Source organism: Tachyglossus aculeatus, chromosome 19, assembly GCF_015852505.1.
Source record: "Tachyglossus aculeatus isolate mTacAcu1 chromosome 19, mTacAcu1.pri, whole genome shotgun sequence".
Taxonomy (NCBI): Eukaryota; Metazoa; Chordata; class Mammalia; order Monotremata; family Tachyglossidae; genus Tachyglossus; species Tachyglossus aculeatus.
The window spans coordinates 1,572,523-1,590,210 of NC_052084.1; the positions used below are offsets into that span (position 1 = coordinate 1,572,523).

Here is a 17,688-nt window from a genome sequence, read left to right on the forward strand (position 1 = left end):
ACTGCGGGCCCCATGTGTGCGACCTGATTTGCTTGTATCCACCCCAGCGCTCTGGCACACAGTAACCACTTACCAACACCACAATCATTATTATTATTATTATTTCCCCAAATGGATCCCTCGCCTTCTTCCCAACTGGTTGGCTCTCGTTCTGTGCCCTCCTGTTAAGGCCGAGTCCCATCGACCTTCTTCCGTATGATAACAACGGTATTTGTTAAGCGCTTACTATGTGCCACGCACTGTTCTAAGCGCTGGGGTAGATATAAAGATCATCAGGTTGGATCCAGTCACTGTCCCACGTAGGGCTCACCATCTCACTCACCATTTGACAGACGAGGGAACTGAGGCCCAGAGAAGTGAAGCGATTTGCCCAAGGTCGCACAGCCGGCTTTCGACTCCCAAGCCCAAGCTCTACCCGCTAGGCCACGCTGCCAAGCGCTCAGTACAGTGCTCTGCAGGTGTTTGACGGGCGGGGGGAGCCACGCAAACGAGGCGTCCCCGCTTCGACTGGCCGGGGCCGCGGCCTCACCTTGTCCGATGATGGTGTCGGGCTCCCTGCCGTGCAGGCTGGCTCTGCCGATGGACGGCCCGCTGATGTCCGTCCAGTACACCACCTGGTCCACGCAGTCGAAGGCCAGCCCGACGATCACTTTTTCCTGCAAAGCAACACGGGCCCGTGAGCCCCCGGCCCGGCCTCGGGGCCGGCCCCCCGGCTGGTCAGCCTTCACAGGTCAGATCAGAGACCGCCCCGTGGGGCGAACGGGGACCGTCGCGCCGTGTTCCAGATGAGGAGACTGAGGCCCAGAGAGGTCTAGGGGCTGGCAAGGAGTCACACAGCGGGCTGCGCTGAGGCTAGAAACCGGCTCTCTCCACTAGGCCAAACTGCCTCCCTGAGGGTGTGTACAGTGATGCGCTCCAGCTGACATTAAACAACTCTTTGGTTTTTTCAGTGTTATTAGCTAAGCGCTTACTCTGTGCCAGGCTTCTGGGGTTGAATTGAGCCATTCATTCATTCATTCAATCGTATTTATTGAGCGCTTACTGTGTGCAGAGCACTGGACTAAGCGCTTGGGAAGTACAAGTTGGCAACATATGGAGACGGTCCCTACCGCTCAAATCCGGAGCCGGGATTTGAACCCATGACCTCTGACTCCAAAGTCCGGGTTCTTTCCACTGGGCCATGCTGCTTCTCAGCAGCGCTTAGAACAGTGCTTGGCACTTAGAAAGCGCTTAGCAAATACCAGCATTATTATTAGAAGAGAGCCAACCGCAGGAAGCTCCACTAGCCCCGTCCATCAAGAGCCTCAGCGGGCGCAGTTTTAATGTCTGTCTCCTCCTCTGGACTGTAAGCTCGATGTGGGCAGGGGATGTGTCTGGTAGACTGTTCTATTGGGCTCTCCTAAGCGCTTAGTACAGTGCTCTGCACACGGTAAGTGCTCAATAAATGCGATTGACACTGGTTGACCAAGATCTCCATCAACCGAGCTCCCCCAAAGCACGAAGTGTTGGGAGGAGCTGTTTGGTCCCGAGAGTTGGGGATGGGGACAATGATTCCCATTAAAAATAACAATAATAATAATTGCGGTATTTGTTAAGCGCTTACTATGTGCCAAGCACTGATTTAAGCACTGGGGTAATAATAATAATAATGATGATGGCATTTATTAAGCACTTACTATGTGCAAAGCAGTGTTTTAAGCACTGGGGAGGTTACAAGGTGATCAGGTTGTCCCAGGTGGGGCTCAGTCTTAATCCTCATTTTCCAGATGAGGCAACTGAGGCACAGAGAAGTGAAGTGACTTGCCCCAAGTCACACAGCTGATAAGTGGCGGAGCCGGGATTAGAACTCACAACCTCTGACTCCCAAGCCCGGGCTCTTTCCAGTAAGCCACGCTGCTTCCCCAACTGGGGCAACAGAGGCTCAGGGGAGTTCACTCATTCATTCAATCATATTTATTGAGCGCTTACTGTTTGCAGAGCACTGTACTAAGCACTTGGGAAGTACAGGTTGGCAACATATTCATTCATTCAATCGTATTTATTGAGCGCTTACTGTGTGCAGAGCACTGGACTAAGCGCTTGGGAAGTACAAGTTGGCAACATATTCATTCATTCATTCACTCGTATTTATTGAGCGCTTACTGTGTGCAGAGCACTGTACTAAGCGCTTGGCAAGTCCAAGTTGGCAACATATAAAGACGGTCCCTACCAAACAGCGGGCTCACAGTCTAGAAGTGGGAGACAGACAACAAAACCAAACAGATTAGCAAAATAAAATAAATAGAATAGTAAATATGTACAAGGTATCCAAGGAATTCATTCATTCAATCGTATTTATTGAGCGCTGTGTGCAGAGCACTGTACTAAGCGCTTGGGAAGTCCAAGTTGGCAACATCTAGAGACGGTCCCTACCCAACAGCGGGCTCCCAGTCTAGAAGGGGGAGACAGACAACAAAACCAAACAGATTAATAAAATAAAATCAATAGAATAGTAAATATGTACAAGGTATCCAAGGAATGTGTCCAAGGTATCCAGGGAAGGTTGAGGTGGGGCCTGGGACAGAATATTCCCACGCCTAAGTCTTCCCCCTGGGATCCTCCGGCCTTTCCAGACCCCCAGGGTTCTCTCCCCACTCCTGCCATCCTCGTCACCCCGCCCACCGACTCCGGGGGCATTCATTCATTCATTCATTCATTCATTCATTCATTCAGTCGCATTTATTGAGCGCTTACTGTGTGCAGAGCACTGTACTGAGCACTTGGGAAGTCCAAGTTGGCAACATATAGAGACGGTCCCTACCCAACAGCGGGCTCACAGTCTAGAAGGGGGAGACAGACAACAAAACAAAACAGATTAACAAAATAAAATAAATAGAATAGTAAATATGTGCAAGGTATCCAAGGAATGTGTCCAAGGTATCCAGGGAAGGTTGAGGTGGGGCCTGGGACTGAATATTCCCACACCAAAGTCTTTCCCCGGGATCCTCCGGCCTTTCCAGACCCCCAGGGTTCTCTCCCCACTCCTGCCATCCTCGTCACCCCGCCCACCGACTCCGGGGGCATTCATTCATTCATTCATTCATTCAGTCGCATTTATTGAGCGCTTACTGTGTGCAGAGCACTGTACTGAGCGCTTGGGAAGTCCAAGTTGGCAACATATAGAGACGGTCCCTACCCAACAGCGGGCTCACAGTCTAGAAGGGGGAGACAGACAACAAAACAGATTAACAAAATAAAATAAATAGAATAGTAAATATGTATAAGATATCCTAGGAATGTGTCCAAGGTATCCAGGGAAGGTTGAGGTGGGGCCTGGGACAGAATATTCCCACGCCAAAGTCTTCCCCCTGGGATCCTCCGGCCTTTCCAGACCCCCAGGGTTCTCTCCCCACTCCTGCCATCCTCATCACCCCGTCCACCGTCTCTGGGGGCGTTCATTCATTCATTCAGTCGTACTTATTGAGCGCTTACTATGTGCAGAGCACTGTACTGAGCGCTTGGGAAGTCCAAGTTGGCAGAAAGTAAGTACTCACCGGGATGTGAAGTAAAGCTTTGGCCTCGGCTTTCTTCATCCCGTTCCCTTCCAGCGGGAGCCGTTCGATCTTCCCCGTCTGCGCGAAGAGCAGGTGGGTCCCCGGGGGCGGGGGGATGACGGCCGGGGGCACCGACGGGCCGGCGTGGACTGGGGGGGGCCACCGTGCTCAGGCCTGGGAGACAAACCAGAGGACAAACTGAGCCTCGGTCGGGGTCGTCCACCAAAGCGCAGAAGTGCCCAGCTCAGTCCTCGGGAGGCAGCGTGCCGGGAGTTGGGAGGACCTGGGTTCTAATCCTGCCTCCGCCACTTGTCTGCTGGATGACCTTGGGAAAGTCACTTCACTTCTCTGGGCCTCAGCTCCCTCATCTGTAAAATGGGGATGAAGACTGGGAGCCCCACGTGGAACCTTCCCAGCGCTTAGAACGGTGCTTGGCCCATTGTAAGCGCTCAATAAATACGACTGAATGAATGTTTATTGTTCTGTTGTACTCTCCCAAGTGCTTAGTTCAATAAATACGATTGACTGAATCAATGTGTCTGTTTATTGTTCTGTTGTACTCTCCCAAGCACTTAGTACAGTGCTCGGTACATAGTAAGCACTCTTTTAGACTGTGAGCCCACTGCTGGGTAGGGACTGTCTCTATATGTTGCCAACTTGTACTTCCCAAGCGCTTAGTACAGTGCTCTGCACACAGTAAGTGCTCAATAAATACGATTGATGATGATGATGACTGACTGACTAAGCTCACCGTGGGCAGGGAACGTACCTACTAACTCATTCATTCATTCAATCGTATTTATTGAGCACTTACTGTGTGCCGAGATTCCCTCAATCCCCTAGTACAGTGCTCTGCACATAGTTAGTGCTCAGTAAATACCATAAATTGATTGATTGATCATATGGTCACCATCGCGAGCCTTTCTATTTATTTTATTTTGTTAATATGTTTTGTTTTGTTGGCTGTCTCCCCTGTTCTAGACTGTGAGCCTGTTGTTGGGTGGGGACCGTTCTCTATATGCGCCAAATTGTTCTTCCCAAGCGCTTAGTACAGTGCTCTGCGCGCAGTAAGCGCTCAATAAATACGATTGAATGAATGAATTAATAAATGACTGTGAATATGTTTTGTTTTGTTGGCTGTCTCCCCCGTTCTAGACTGTGAGCCTGTCATTGGGTGGGGACTGTTCCCTGTATGTGCCAAATTGTCCTTCCCAAGCGCTTAGTACAGTGCTCTGCGCACAGTAAGTGCTCAATAAATACGATTGATTGAATGAATTCATAAATGACTGTGAATATGTTTTGTTTTGTTGGCTGTCTCCCCTGTTCTAGATTGTGAGCCCATTGTTGGGTGGGGACCATCTCTAGATGTTGCCGATTTGTTCTTCCCAAGCACTTAGTACAGTGCTCTGCACACACAGTAAGCACTCAATAAATACGATTGATTGAATGAATTAATAAATGACTGTGAATATGTTTTGTTTTGTTGGCTGTCTCCCCCGTTCTAGACTGTGAGCCCATTGTTGGGTGGGGACCATCTCTATGTTCTTCCCAAGCGCTTAGTACAGTGCTCTGCACACAGTAAGCGCTAAATAAATGATTGAATTATAAATTATAATGATAAATGATTGTGAGCCCTATGTGGGACAGAGACTGTGTCCAATCTGATTAGCTTGTATCTCCTCCAGCGCTTAGAACAGTGCCCGGCACATAGTAAGTGCTTAACAAATACCACAATTATTATTATTATTATTGTTCAGTTCTTCAGCTACGACCCCCACTCACCCCCTTACTAAACGCAGGTGGCAAGGAACTGTGCTAGGCGAACTTCCCAAGCGCTTAGTACAAATAGCACTCAATAAATACCATTGAATGAATGAATGAATGGTGAGAAGCAGCGTGGCTCAGTGGAAAGAGCCCGGGCTTTGGAGTCAGAGGTCGTGGGTTCAAATCCCGGCTCCGCCACTTGTCAGCTGTGTGACTTTGGGCAAGGCACTTCGCTTCTCTGGGCCTCAGTGACCTCATCTGTCAAATGGGGATTAATAATAATAATAATAATGATGGCATTTGTTAAGCACTTACTATGTGCAGAGCACTGTTCTAAGCACTGGGGAGGATACAAGGTGATCAGGTTGTCCCAAGTGGGACTCACAGTCTTAACCCCCATTTTACAGATGAGGGAACTGAGGCTCAGAGATGTGAAGTGACTTGCCCAAAGTCACACAGCTGACAAATGGCGGAGGCGGGATTTGAACCCATGACCTCTGACCCCAAAGCCCGGGCTCTTTCCACTGAGCCACGCTGCTTCTTAGGGAGCCCCTCCATGGGTCAACCTGATCACCTTGTAACCTCCCCAGCGCTTAGTACAGTGCTTTGCACATAGTAAGCGCTTAATAAATGCCATCATTATTATTATTATTATTATGAATGAATTTAGTCATCTATTCAGTAGCACCGGACCGCCATCTAGAGGCAGATGCTGTACTGGGCGCCCTTGGGCTCAGAAACTGTCAGGGAACGACGGGAATTTTCATCCAACGCGTTGCACTTGTTTGGCTACAGCAAAAAAAGGGTCCAGTACAGTCTCATATGGGGTTGGGAAGAAACGGCCGTATGCAGCTGTGTGGCGTCGGGCGGAGGTGCCCATTACAGCCCCAATTCGGAAGGCCTGGGTGCCGATTCAGGCTCCACCACTGGCCTGCTGGGTGATAATAATAACAATAATAATAATAATGGTGTTTGTTAAGTGCTTACTACGTGCCGGGCGGGATAAATACAAGAAAATTGGATAAATTGGACAAATACAGTTTTACAGATGAGGTAACTGAGGCACAGAGAAGTGAAGTGACTTGCCCAAGAGAAGCAGCGTGGCTCAGTGGAAAGAGCCCGGGCTTTGGAGCCAGAGGTCAAGGGTTCGAACCCCGGCTCCACCACGTGTCTGCCGTGTGACCTTGGGCAAGTCACTTCACTTCTCGGAGCCTCAGTTACCTCATCTGTCAAATGGGGATGATAACTGTGAGCCCCAGGTGGGACAATCTGATCACCTTGTATCCCCCTCCAGCGCTTAGAACAGTGCTTTGCACATAGTAAGCGCTAACAAATGCTATCAAAAAAAAAAAAATCACACAGCAGACGAGGCCGGAATTAGAACCCATGACCGTGGGTGAGTCCCCTCCCCTCTCATTCATTCAGTTGTATTTATTGAGCGCTTACTGTGTGCAGAGCACTGTACTAAGCGCTTGGGAAGTCCAAGTCGGCAACATCTAGAGACGTTCCCGACCCAACAGCGGGCTCGCGGTCTAGAAGCGGGAGACGGACGACGGAACAAAACGTATTAACAAAATGAAATAAATGGAATGGTAAATATGTACTCCAGGCCTCAGTTTCTTCATCTATAAAAGGGTACATCTTAGGATACAAGCGGACCTTGGGCAAGTCACTTAACTTCTCCAAGCCTCAGTTCCCTCATCCGTAAAATGGGGATTAAGACGGTGAGCCCCACGTGGGACAACTTGATCACCTTGTATCCCCCCCAGCGCTTAGAACAGTGCTTTGCACATAGTAAGCGCTTAACAAATGCCATCATCATCATCATCATCCCACCCCGTTGCCCTCCCTCTGCCCATCCGCCAAGCTAGCTCTCTTCCTCCCTTCAAGGCCCTACTGAGAGCTCACCTCCTCCAGGAGGCCTTCCCAGACTGAGCCCCTTCCTTCCTCTCCCCCTCGTCCCCTTCTCCATCCCCCCGCCTTACCTCCTTCCCTTCCCCACAGCACCTGTATATATGGATATATGTTTGTACATATTTGTTACTCTATTTATCTCACTTGTCCATATCTATTCTATTTATTTTATTTTGTTAGTATGTTTGGTTTTGTTCTCCGTCTCCCCCTTTTAGACTGTGAGCCCACTGTTGGGTAGGGACTGTCTCTAGATGTTGCCAACTTGTACTTCCCAAGCGCTTAGTCCAGTGCTCTGCACACAGTAAGCGCTCAATAAATACGATTAATGATGATGATGATGATTCCCCGGGTGGGGGGGCGGTGAGTTATCCGAGCCTCTTGTCTCCGCCCGGGGTTCTCCGCCTGGCGCGGGCACACAGGGAGCACCGGATCAGATCCGGAGCTTCCGGAGTCTCCACTTACAGGGAGGCCTCATTCCCGGGCCGGTCCGCGTGCCGGCTATCTCGCTTCCGTGGCGATCCACACACCAGCAGGCCCCGGTACCGCCGTGGCATTGGGTTGCCAGGTAATTCCCTTGCTGGTCACACTGAGGCACGAACATGCCCACGGGGCGGGGTCCCCGGGGGTCCAGAGCCCCTGCGGCCCCTAAAAGACGCTCCCTTTCTAGCTGGCACCTCGTCTTCTCGCTTTCTGTAAGAGAAAATAAGGGGGTGGTTAGACAGTGTCCCCCACCCTCCCAAATCATTATAGTGTAGACTCCTAACGGGCAGCGAACTCGTGACAGCTTCGGGGTCGGGAGAAGGGGGAAAGAGGGAGTAGGGGGTGGTTAGACAGTGTCCCCCACCCACCCAAATCATTATAGTGTAGACTCCTAACGGGCAGAGAACTCGTGACAGCTTCGGGGACTGTGAGCCCACTGTTGGGTAGGGACCGTCTCTATATGTTGCCAATTTGTACTTCCCAAGCGCTTAGTACAGTGCTCTGCACGTAGTAAGCGCTCAATAAATACGATTGATGATGATGATGATGAAGGGGGAAAGAGGGAGGGCAGCCTGAGAATCAGAAGGACCTGGGTTCTAATCCAGCCTCTGCCAATTGTGTGACCTTGAACAAGTCACTTCGCTTCCTTGGGTCGCAGTTCCATCATCTGTAAAATGGGATTCCCTCTTCAGTCACCCCGTGCTGTTCTGGGTTCGGTTTTTTTTTAAGGGTATTTGTTAAGCACTTATTATGTGCCGGGCACTGAATTACGGGTGAGGATATATATTTATTTTATTTGTGCATATTTATTCTATTTATTTTATTTTGTTAATCTGTTTTGTTTTGTTCTCGGTCTCCCCCTTCTAGACTGTAAGCCCGCTGTTGGGTAGGGACGGTCTTTAGATGTTGCCAACTTGGACTTCCCAAGCGCTTAGTACAGTGCTCTGCACACAGTAAGCGCTCAATAAATATGATTGAATGAATGAATGAATATACAAGCTAATAATAATAATAATAATAATAATGGCATCTATTAAGCGCTTACTAAGTGCAAAGCACTGTTCTAAGCGCTGGGGAGGTTACAAGGTGATCAGGTGCCCCACTGGGGGGTTCATGGTCTTAATCCCCATTTTACAGTTGAGGTAACTGAGGCACAGAGAAGTGAAACGACTTGCCCAAAGTCACACAGCTGACAATTGGTGGAGCTGGGATTTGAACCCATGACCTCCGACTCCAAAGCCCGGGCTCTTTCCACGGAACCATGCTGAACTCCTCCAAGAGGCCTTCCCTGACTAAACCCTCCTTTCCCCTTCTCCCACTCCCCTTAATAATAATAATAATAATGATGATGGCATTTGTTAAGCGCTATGTGCCAAGCACTGTTCTAAGCGCTGGGGAGGTTACAAAGTGATCAGGTGGTCCCACGGGGCGCTCGCAGTTTTAATCCCCATTTTACAGATAAGGTACCTGAGGCCCAGAGAAGTAAAGTGACCTGCCCAAAGTCACACAGCTGACAGTTGCCAGAGCTGGGATTTGAACCCATGACCTCTGACTCCCAAGCCTGGGCTCTTTCCACTGAGCCACGCTGCTTCTACTGCTTCAGCCGCTAACAGTAAGTACTATAATAGTACTAGTAATATATATATACACAGATATATGTGTGTGGGTGTGTATATATATATATACACACAAAGTCCTCTAGATTGTGAGCCCACTGTTGGGTAGGGACCGTCTCTATATGTTGCCAACTTGGACTTCCCAAGCGCTTAGTACAGTGCTCTGCACACAGTAAGCGCTCAATAAATACGATTGACTGAATGAATGAATGTATATGTTTGTATGTGTTTATTACTCTACTTATTTATTTTACTTGTACATATCTATTCTATTTATTTTATTTTGTTAATATGTTTTGTTCTCTGTCTCCCCCTTCTAGACTGTGAGCCCACTGTTGGGTAGGGACCGTCTCTATGGACTTCCCAAGTGCTTAGTCCAGTGCTCTGCACACAGTAAGCGCTCAACAAATACGATTGATTGATTGATTGATATTACTAAGTAAGTACTCAGTCTTGCAGGCTGATTGATTCTGGGATGGATCCAGAACCTTATAGCGAGGGACTTTTTTCTTTTTAAATGCTCGCACTGAAAAAGGTAAGTAGGGAATCATGTCTGACTGTCATTCATTCATTCAATCGTATTTATTGAGCGCTTACTATGTGCGGAGCACTGCACTAAGCGCTTGGGAAGTACAAGTTGGCAACATAGAGAGACGGTTTCTATCCAACAGCGGGCTCACAGTCTAGAAGGGGGAGACAGACAAGAAAACAAAATAGGTACATCATTAACAAAACAAATAGAATAGTAAATATGTACAAGTAAAAGAAATAGAGTAATAAATCTGTACAAATCTATATACAAGTGCTGTGGGGAGGGGTAGGAGATCAGCTGTGTGACTTTGACTTTTGTTCCCTGTCTCCCCCTTTTAGACTGTGAGCCCACTGTTGGGTAGGGACTGTCTCTATATGTTGCCAACTTGTACTTCCCAAGCGTTTAGTACAGTGCTCTGCACACAGAAAGCACTTAATATGATTGATTGATTGATTGATTTGGGAAGTCACTTCACTTCTCTGAGCCTCAGTCACCTCATCCGTAAAATGGGGGAATCTATATCTATATATATAGTGAGCGCGGGGCAGGCCGGGCTCGGGGTGAGGCTCCGAGGGAGGAAGCCGCTCTCTCGATAATAATAATAATAATGATGGCGTTTATTAAGTGCTCACCATGTGCAAAGCACTGTTCCAAGCGCTGGGGAGGTCACAAGGTGACCAGGCCGTCCCACGGGGGGCTCACGGTCCTCATCCCCATCTCACAGATGAGGGAACTGAGGCCCAGGGAAGTGAGACTGTGAGTCCCCCGTGGGGGGTGGTTTTTAGCCATCCAGCTGGGGGTTTCAGCCTTACAAAGGGGGATAATCAATCAATCAATCAATCAATCGTATTTATTGAGCGCTTACTGTGTGCAGAGCACTGTACTAAGCGCTTGGGAAGTACAAGCTGGCAACATATGGAGACAGTCCCTACCCAACAGTGGGCTCACAAATCCCAGTAGGCGGGAGAGAGTAGCATGTCACAGTTGGAAGAGGCCTTGGGCCAACAGGGGATTAAAGAAACAATTAAAGCAATTAGGGTTTAAGGAAACAATTGCAAAGAACAATTGTCAAGCTACATTGACCAACTCTCCTGAGACGTTCAGGGCGGACAAGTCAGGGGGGTGGCCTTTCCTCAGCTCTCCCAAGCAAAGAGAGAAGCAGCGCGGCTCAATGGAAAGAGCCCGGGCTTTGGAGTCAGAGGGCATGGGTTCGAATCCCGGCTCCACCACATGTCAGCTGGGTGACCTTGGTTAAGTCACTTAACTTCTCTGAGCCCCAGTTCCCTCATCTGTCAAAGGGGGATTAAGATGGTGAGCCCCCCCGTGGGACAACCTGATCACCTTGTAACCTCCCCAGTGCTTAGAACGGTGCTTTGCACATAGTAAGCACTTAACAAATGCCCTCATTATTGTTATTATTATTCTCTGTGCCTCAGTTCCCTCATCTGTAAAATGGGGATGAAGACTGTGAGCCCCCCGTGGGACAACCTGATCACCTTGTAACCTCCCCAGCGCTTAGAACAGTGCTTTGCACATAGTAAGCGCTTAATAAATGCCATCATCATTATTATTATTATGGGCGATTAAGTTCCCGAGACGTCTGGACAAAATGTCTGCTGAACAACTGCCCCTCCAAGTCTTGGCTACATAATCAATCAAAGGTATTTACTGAGCATACACTGGGTGCAGGGCACTGCGCTAAGCGCTCGGGGACATATGGGCGAGGCAAATTCTAAAGGGATCCAGTGAATGGAGGGGGCTTCTCTTGGCCTCAGTTCCCTCATCTGGAAAATGGGGGTTAAGACTGTGAGCCCCACGTGGGACAACCTGAGCCCCCTCTTCTTCTCCCCCTCTCCATCCCCCTCGCCTTACCTCCTTCCCCTCCCCACAGCACCTGTATATATGTATATCTGTCTGTATGGACTTATTATTCTATTTATTTATTTATTTTATGTGTACATGTTTATTCTATTTATTTTATTTTGTTAATATGTTTTGTTTTGTTCTCTGTCTCCCCCTTCTAGACTGTGAGCCCACTGTTGCCTCTATATGTTGCCAACTTGTACTTCCCAAGCGCTTACTACAGTGCTCTGCACACAGAAAGCGCTCAATTAAAACGATTGAATGAATGAATGAACAACCTGATTACTCTGTATCCCCCAAGGGCTTAGAACAGTGCTTTGCAATCAATCAATCAATCATATTTATTGAGTGCTTACTGTGTGCACAGCACTGTACTAAGAGCTTGGGAGTACAAGTTGGCAACATATAGAGACAGTCCCTACCCAACAGCGGGCTCACAGTCTAAAAGGGGGAGACAGAGAACAAAACCAAACATACTAGCAAAATAAAATAAATAGAATAGATATGTACAAGTAAAATAAAGAATAATAAATATGTACAAACATATATACATATATACAGGTGCTGTGGGGAAGGGAAGGAGGTAAGATGGAGGGGATGGAGAGGGGGACAAGGGGGTACTACTTTGCACATAGTAAGCACTTAATAAATACCATTATTATTATTATTACAGTCTAGAAACAGGCTTCCACGTCTCAGTTCTCTCCGGCTCTACCCGGGAAAGGACTCGGTCAAGGAGCAAAATGGCCCAAGTGGACGTCCCGTGGGATGGATGGCAGTCATTCCCCAAGCCACCGCCTCCACGTTGAGAGCACGCGCGTGAGCGGCCCAAGCACAGGAGGCCGGGCCCGATCGCGAATGTTTCGGTTACTCGAATCACTCGTCCTTCCATCTTGCTCCTCTCGCTTTTCTGTTAGAGCAGCTCGGGGGGCCTTTAAGTAACCTCCACTCCCACCCAGCCGCCATTTCAATTTCGCTTCTTTATCAGCGACCCGGTCCACCCACGCTCCTATGGCAGGAGGTTTCTAGGGAAAGGGGATTTATTGAGCAACCCCTGTGGGGAGCAAAGCATCAAAGTGCTCGCTGAGGCACGGGGTGTAGTTTTTCTGGCGCCCACCCACCCGTTTCCTGTCCCAGCCCCTCTGCCCAGCTCACTGTCTATTTAGTAAACAGACAGCGAACAGTTCAAACATCTGTTTCTTTTTGAACTGGCAGAAAAAAAGCAGGCAGGGATCGAGACATTCCAGCAGCTATTAAGAAATCCCGAGTTCAACGGTCAGGTTATTAGTAACTCTTTCATGAACGAGCCCCGTACTTTAACAATCCCCACAATCTTCAGCCACAACCCTCCCGGGGCTCCCGGAATTAAGTCTATCCCAGGCCCAACCACGCAGGGAACGCCCTAAATTCAGAAAGCAGCACAAGGAGCAGAATATCCCACCCGCCCTAAATTCAGAAAGCAGCACAAGGAGCAGAATATCCCACCCGCAGTATCGGCTTTTTTTAAAAATTGGGTGGCGATGAGGTAGCCTCCACCAGCTGCGGTTCAGAGTTCCATTATTTACTAAGCACCGACATTGGGCCAAGAGAAAAATAGATGTAAAGGGATTTCTTTTATACGACGTGTTTTGATTAAGGAAGAGTTTGCACAGGAGGTATTCCTCCGCCCCTCCCTATTCTGGAATATTGGAATCCTCAGAGACGCTTGTTTTCAGTGGATTTTCAATGTTTGGCCATAAAGGCAAGCAGGGTTTTCCATGAAGAGCGTGAAGCTGGGCCTCAGGAGTCCTGGGTTCTAGTCCCGGCCCTGATATTGGCTTGCTGAGGGACCTAACTTCTTTGTGCCTCTTTCCTCATCTGTAAAAATGAGATTTTTTTTTTTTTAAAGATACCTTTCTCCCCGACTCTTAGCCTGAATCCCCTGTGGGCCAGCTACTGTGTCTGATCCGATTACCTTCGCTCCACCCTGGTGCTTAGTAATACAGGCCTGGCCCATAGGAAGCGCTTAATAAATACCATGATTATGACCACATGGATCTTTGACTTTTTGTAGCACCACGGAGGTAAAGGCTCATCAGATGAAGGGGGTGTGAGAGCCCAGTTTAGTTTGGGGGAAAATGATGATTCTCGGGGACCCCTCTCATCTCCTCGACTCCTGGGCCTGACCCAATTGCCTTGTATGGACCCCATTGCTTAGAACAACAAATGCCAACGAAAGAAACCCCAAAACGCACAGGATGTCCAAGCAGAATAAGTCTATTAGTACCAAAAGAATGCTCACCCCAAATGAGGATCAGCTAGTTGGCCTCGGGGGTGGATTTTGGAGAAGGAGGCAAGTTCGGTAATAAAACTTTTAACCACCCACAGCCAATCCAAACCCTGACTCCATCTCTAACGGGCACCAGGACCTCAGAGAAGCCGTGTGCTGGCTGCCCTTCCGGACAAGCCGTCTTACGGTTAGGGAAACCACTGAGTTTTCCCTCTACATCCCTAACTTCCCCTCCAGTGAGTCATTACAGACCGCTTATCTGCGGATTTGTCCAAGCATTCTTGAACGCACAACCCTGTGGGAACCCAATTCTGCCTGTTTTCCACCGGCCGGGTGAGAAGCGGTCTCTTTGGGATTGTTTGGAATCCGCCACCACTGACATCCAACAAACGGCTTGGTGTTCTGGGATCTGGCAAACAATAACTCTGCGCTCTCCCTGCCCACACCCTCGGTTCCAGGCAAGACTCCCCGCTGCTCTCAATCCTGTTTCGATTAACGGGCTTTCCTTCCGGGTCAGGGATTACAGACTACGGAGCCGCGGTGAAAACGTCTTCCGACGCCCGTGTAACGGTCAGCTCGAGGCTGAACTGATGTAAAACGGAGTGGGGAGGGGAAGAAGTCAAAAAATTTATTTTCGCTTGGTATTTAGAAGCCCACCGGTGATGCCCGGCTAACCACAAATAATATCCAGGCCTCCCTGGGCGTCCAGCTGGAACTCGCCCTGGCCAATTTAGGGAGGGATAATTCAAGCACTAAAGCAGCCGCCGAGTTAGGCTGGGGGAACTGAGAAGTCGGCGGGGTCAGAGTCAACATGCTTTGAGGCTCTTAGTGGAAAGAGCCTGGGCGCCGGAAGGACCTGGGTTCGAATCCCGGCTCCATCATATGTCTGCTCTGTGACCTTGCGCAAGGCTCATCTTCTCCGGCCCTCGGTTACCTCATCTGTAAACTGGGAATTACGAGTGGGAGCCACACGTGGGACAAGGACTTTGTCCAACCTGATGATCTTGAATCTACCCCAGTCTTAGAACAGTGCTTGGCACATAGCGCTTAACAAGTACCATTATTATTTGTATATATTTGTACGTATTTATTACTTTATTTATTTTACTTGTACATATCCTATTTATTTTATTTTGTTAATATGTTTTGTTCTCTGTCTCCCCCTTCTAGACTGTGAGCCCACTGTTGGGTAGGGACCGTCTCTATATGTCGCCAACTTGTACTTCCCAAGCGCTTAGTACAGTGCTCTGCACACAGTAAGCACTCAATAAATATGATTGATTGATTATTGTTAATAATAATAATAAACCCCGATTTCTGATTCCGTCATCTGCTATACTCACCCTCCTGTAGACACCACCTAAGGCCACAGTTGTGGGCTAGAAGATCTGGCCCTCCAGAGGTTCAGGCTGTCCATCAGCCCCCCTCACTGGACTAATATTTTTTTTAATAGCATTTGTTAAGTGCTTACTATGTGCCAGGTACTATACTAAGCGGTGGCGTAGATACGAACTAATCAGGTCGGACACAATCGATGGTGCAGATGGGGCTCACAACCTTAATCCCCATTTTTACAGATGAGGTAACTGAGGCCCGGACAAGTGAACTGACTTGCCCGCAGTCCCACAGCAGACAAATGGTGGAGCCGGGATTAGAACTCAGGTCTTTCTGATTCCCCAAATTGGGCTCTATCCATTAGGGAATGCTGCTTTCTCATTCTGATTCCACTAGCCAACCCTTTTAGTCACTCTCTTGTTTTCTTTTTAGCTGGGTTTACCCTCTCTTCTGCTCCTCTTGTTGGTTGATCCAAGCCCAGCCCGGCCTAATTTGCCGCGTATAGAGGTGCTTAGTCCAGTGCTCTGCACACAGTATGCGCTCAATACATAACATCGATTGAGTTGCTCTGAAGGTCTGTGAGAGCAGAATAATGTGCTTTGAGAGGGGAAGACCTCGGAAGGATAAATCACTAAGGGAGGGAAATAATAATAATAATAATGGCACTTATTAAGCGCTTACTATGTGCAAAGCACTGTTCTAAGCACTGGGGAGGTTACAAGGTGATCAGGTTGTCCCACAGGGGGCTCACAGTCTTAATCCCCATTTTACAGATGAGGTAACAGAGGCACAGAGAAGTGAAGTGACTTGCCCAAAGTCACACAACTGACAAGTGGGGGAGTCGGGATTTGAACCCATGACCTCTGACTCCAAAGCCCGGGCTCTTTCCACTGAGCCACGCTACTTCTCTATTGATTGATTGAAATCAATCAATCATATTTATTGAGTGCTTACTGTGTGCAGAGCACTGTACTAAGCGCTTGGGAAGTACAGGTTGGCAACATATAGAGACGGTCCCTACCCAACAGTGGGCTCACAGTCTAGTCACAGTCGCTTAGTCACACTAAGGGAGGGAAATGGCAGACTGTAGAAAACGGGACAGTAATAATAATACTAATGGCATTTATTAAGCGCTTACTATGTGCAAAGCACTGTTCTAAGCGCTGGGGAGCGTACAAGGTGATCAGGTTGTCCCATGGGGGGCTCACAGTCTTCATCTCCATTTTCCGGATGAGGGAACAGAGAAGTGAAGTGACTTGCCCAAAGTCCCACAGCTGACAATCGGCAGAGCCGGGGTGTGAACCCACGACCTCTGACTCCAAAGCCCGGGCTGCTGAACGGGCAGAGATATGGGAGGAAAAGGCGTGACGGTGGTCTGTATCCTATCAGATGGAAGCCTATCTGATCGCTCTCTCAATTCCTCCATTTTGGGAGTCATCCTCTCTCTCTTGCTCCCTTCCCTTGTTTCACAAACAAACAAATTTTCCTCCTTCAGGCTCCTTTCCATTCCAATTTCCCAATCTCCCAGCTAGCTCCTCCCTTTTCCTCCTCTGCGGAAAGGCCACCCACTTCCTGTCCTCTCCACTCTCTCCCTCTCCATCCCCCCCATCTTACCTCCTTCCCTTCCCCACAGCAGCTGTATATATGTTTGTACATATTTATTACTCTATTTATTTTACTTGTACCTATCTATTCTATTTATTTTATTTTGTTAGTATGCTTGGTTTTGTTCTCTGTCTCCCCCTTTTAGACTGTGAGCCCACTGTTGGGTAGGGACTGTCTCTATATGTTGCCAACTTGTACTTCCCAAGCGCTTAGTCCAGTGCTCTGCACACCGTAAGCGCTCGATAAATACGACTGATTGATTGATTGGGAGGATCCTTCGGCTCCTGGCCCTGGTGGTCCCAGCCCCTCCCTCTGTCATTCATTCATTCAATCGTATTTATTGAGGGCTTACTGTGTGCGGAGCACTGGACTAAGCGCTTGGGAAGTCCAAGTTGGTAACATCTAGAGACGGTCCCTACCCAACAGTGGGCTCACAGGCTAGAAGGGGGAGACGGCCAACAAAACAAAACATAGTAACAAAATAAAATAAATAGAATAAATATGTACAAATAAAATAAGTAAATAAATAGAGTCACGCTCTTTGATCCCTAAAACCTCATCCCGGCCCGGGGAGGGGGCTCCGCATGGCAGAAATGCCAAATTCCCTCCTTCCTGGGCGAAACCTTGCCTTTATCCAGCCCCCTCCCTCCGGTCAAAGACCCCAGCAGCCTGACTCAAACAGACTGTATATATTATGGTATTTGTTAAACCATTACTATGTTCCAGCGTGGCTCAGGGGAAAGAGCCCGGGCTTTGGAGTCAGATGTCATGGGTTCA

General features: G+C 48.6%; 1 protein-coding gene across 1 annotated transcript in view; it reads right to left on the reverse strand.

The window, feature by feature from the left end:
• The window catches only part of NID1 (nidogen 1), a 64,158-nt gene that overhangs the window by 3,832 nt on the left and 42,638 nt on the right, over nucleotides 1-17,688 (reverse strand). Inside the window, 4 exon segments of the mRNA XM_038761084.1 lie at nucleotides 530-656; nucleotides 3,534-3,689; nucleotides 3,691-3,707; nucleotides 7,674-7,901. Of these exon segments, the coding sequence (XP_038617012.1) occupies nucleotides 530-656; nucleotides 3,534-3,689; nucleotides 3,691-3,707; nucleotides 7,674-7,901 (528 nt within the window).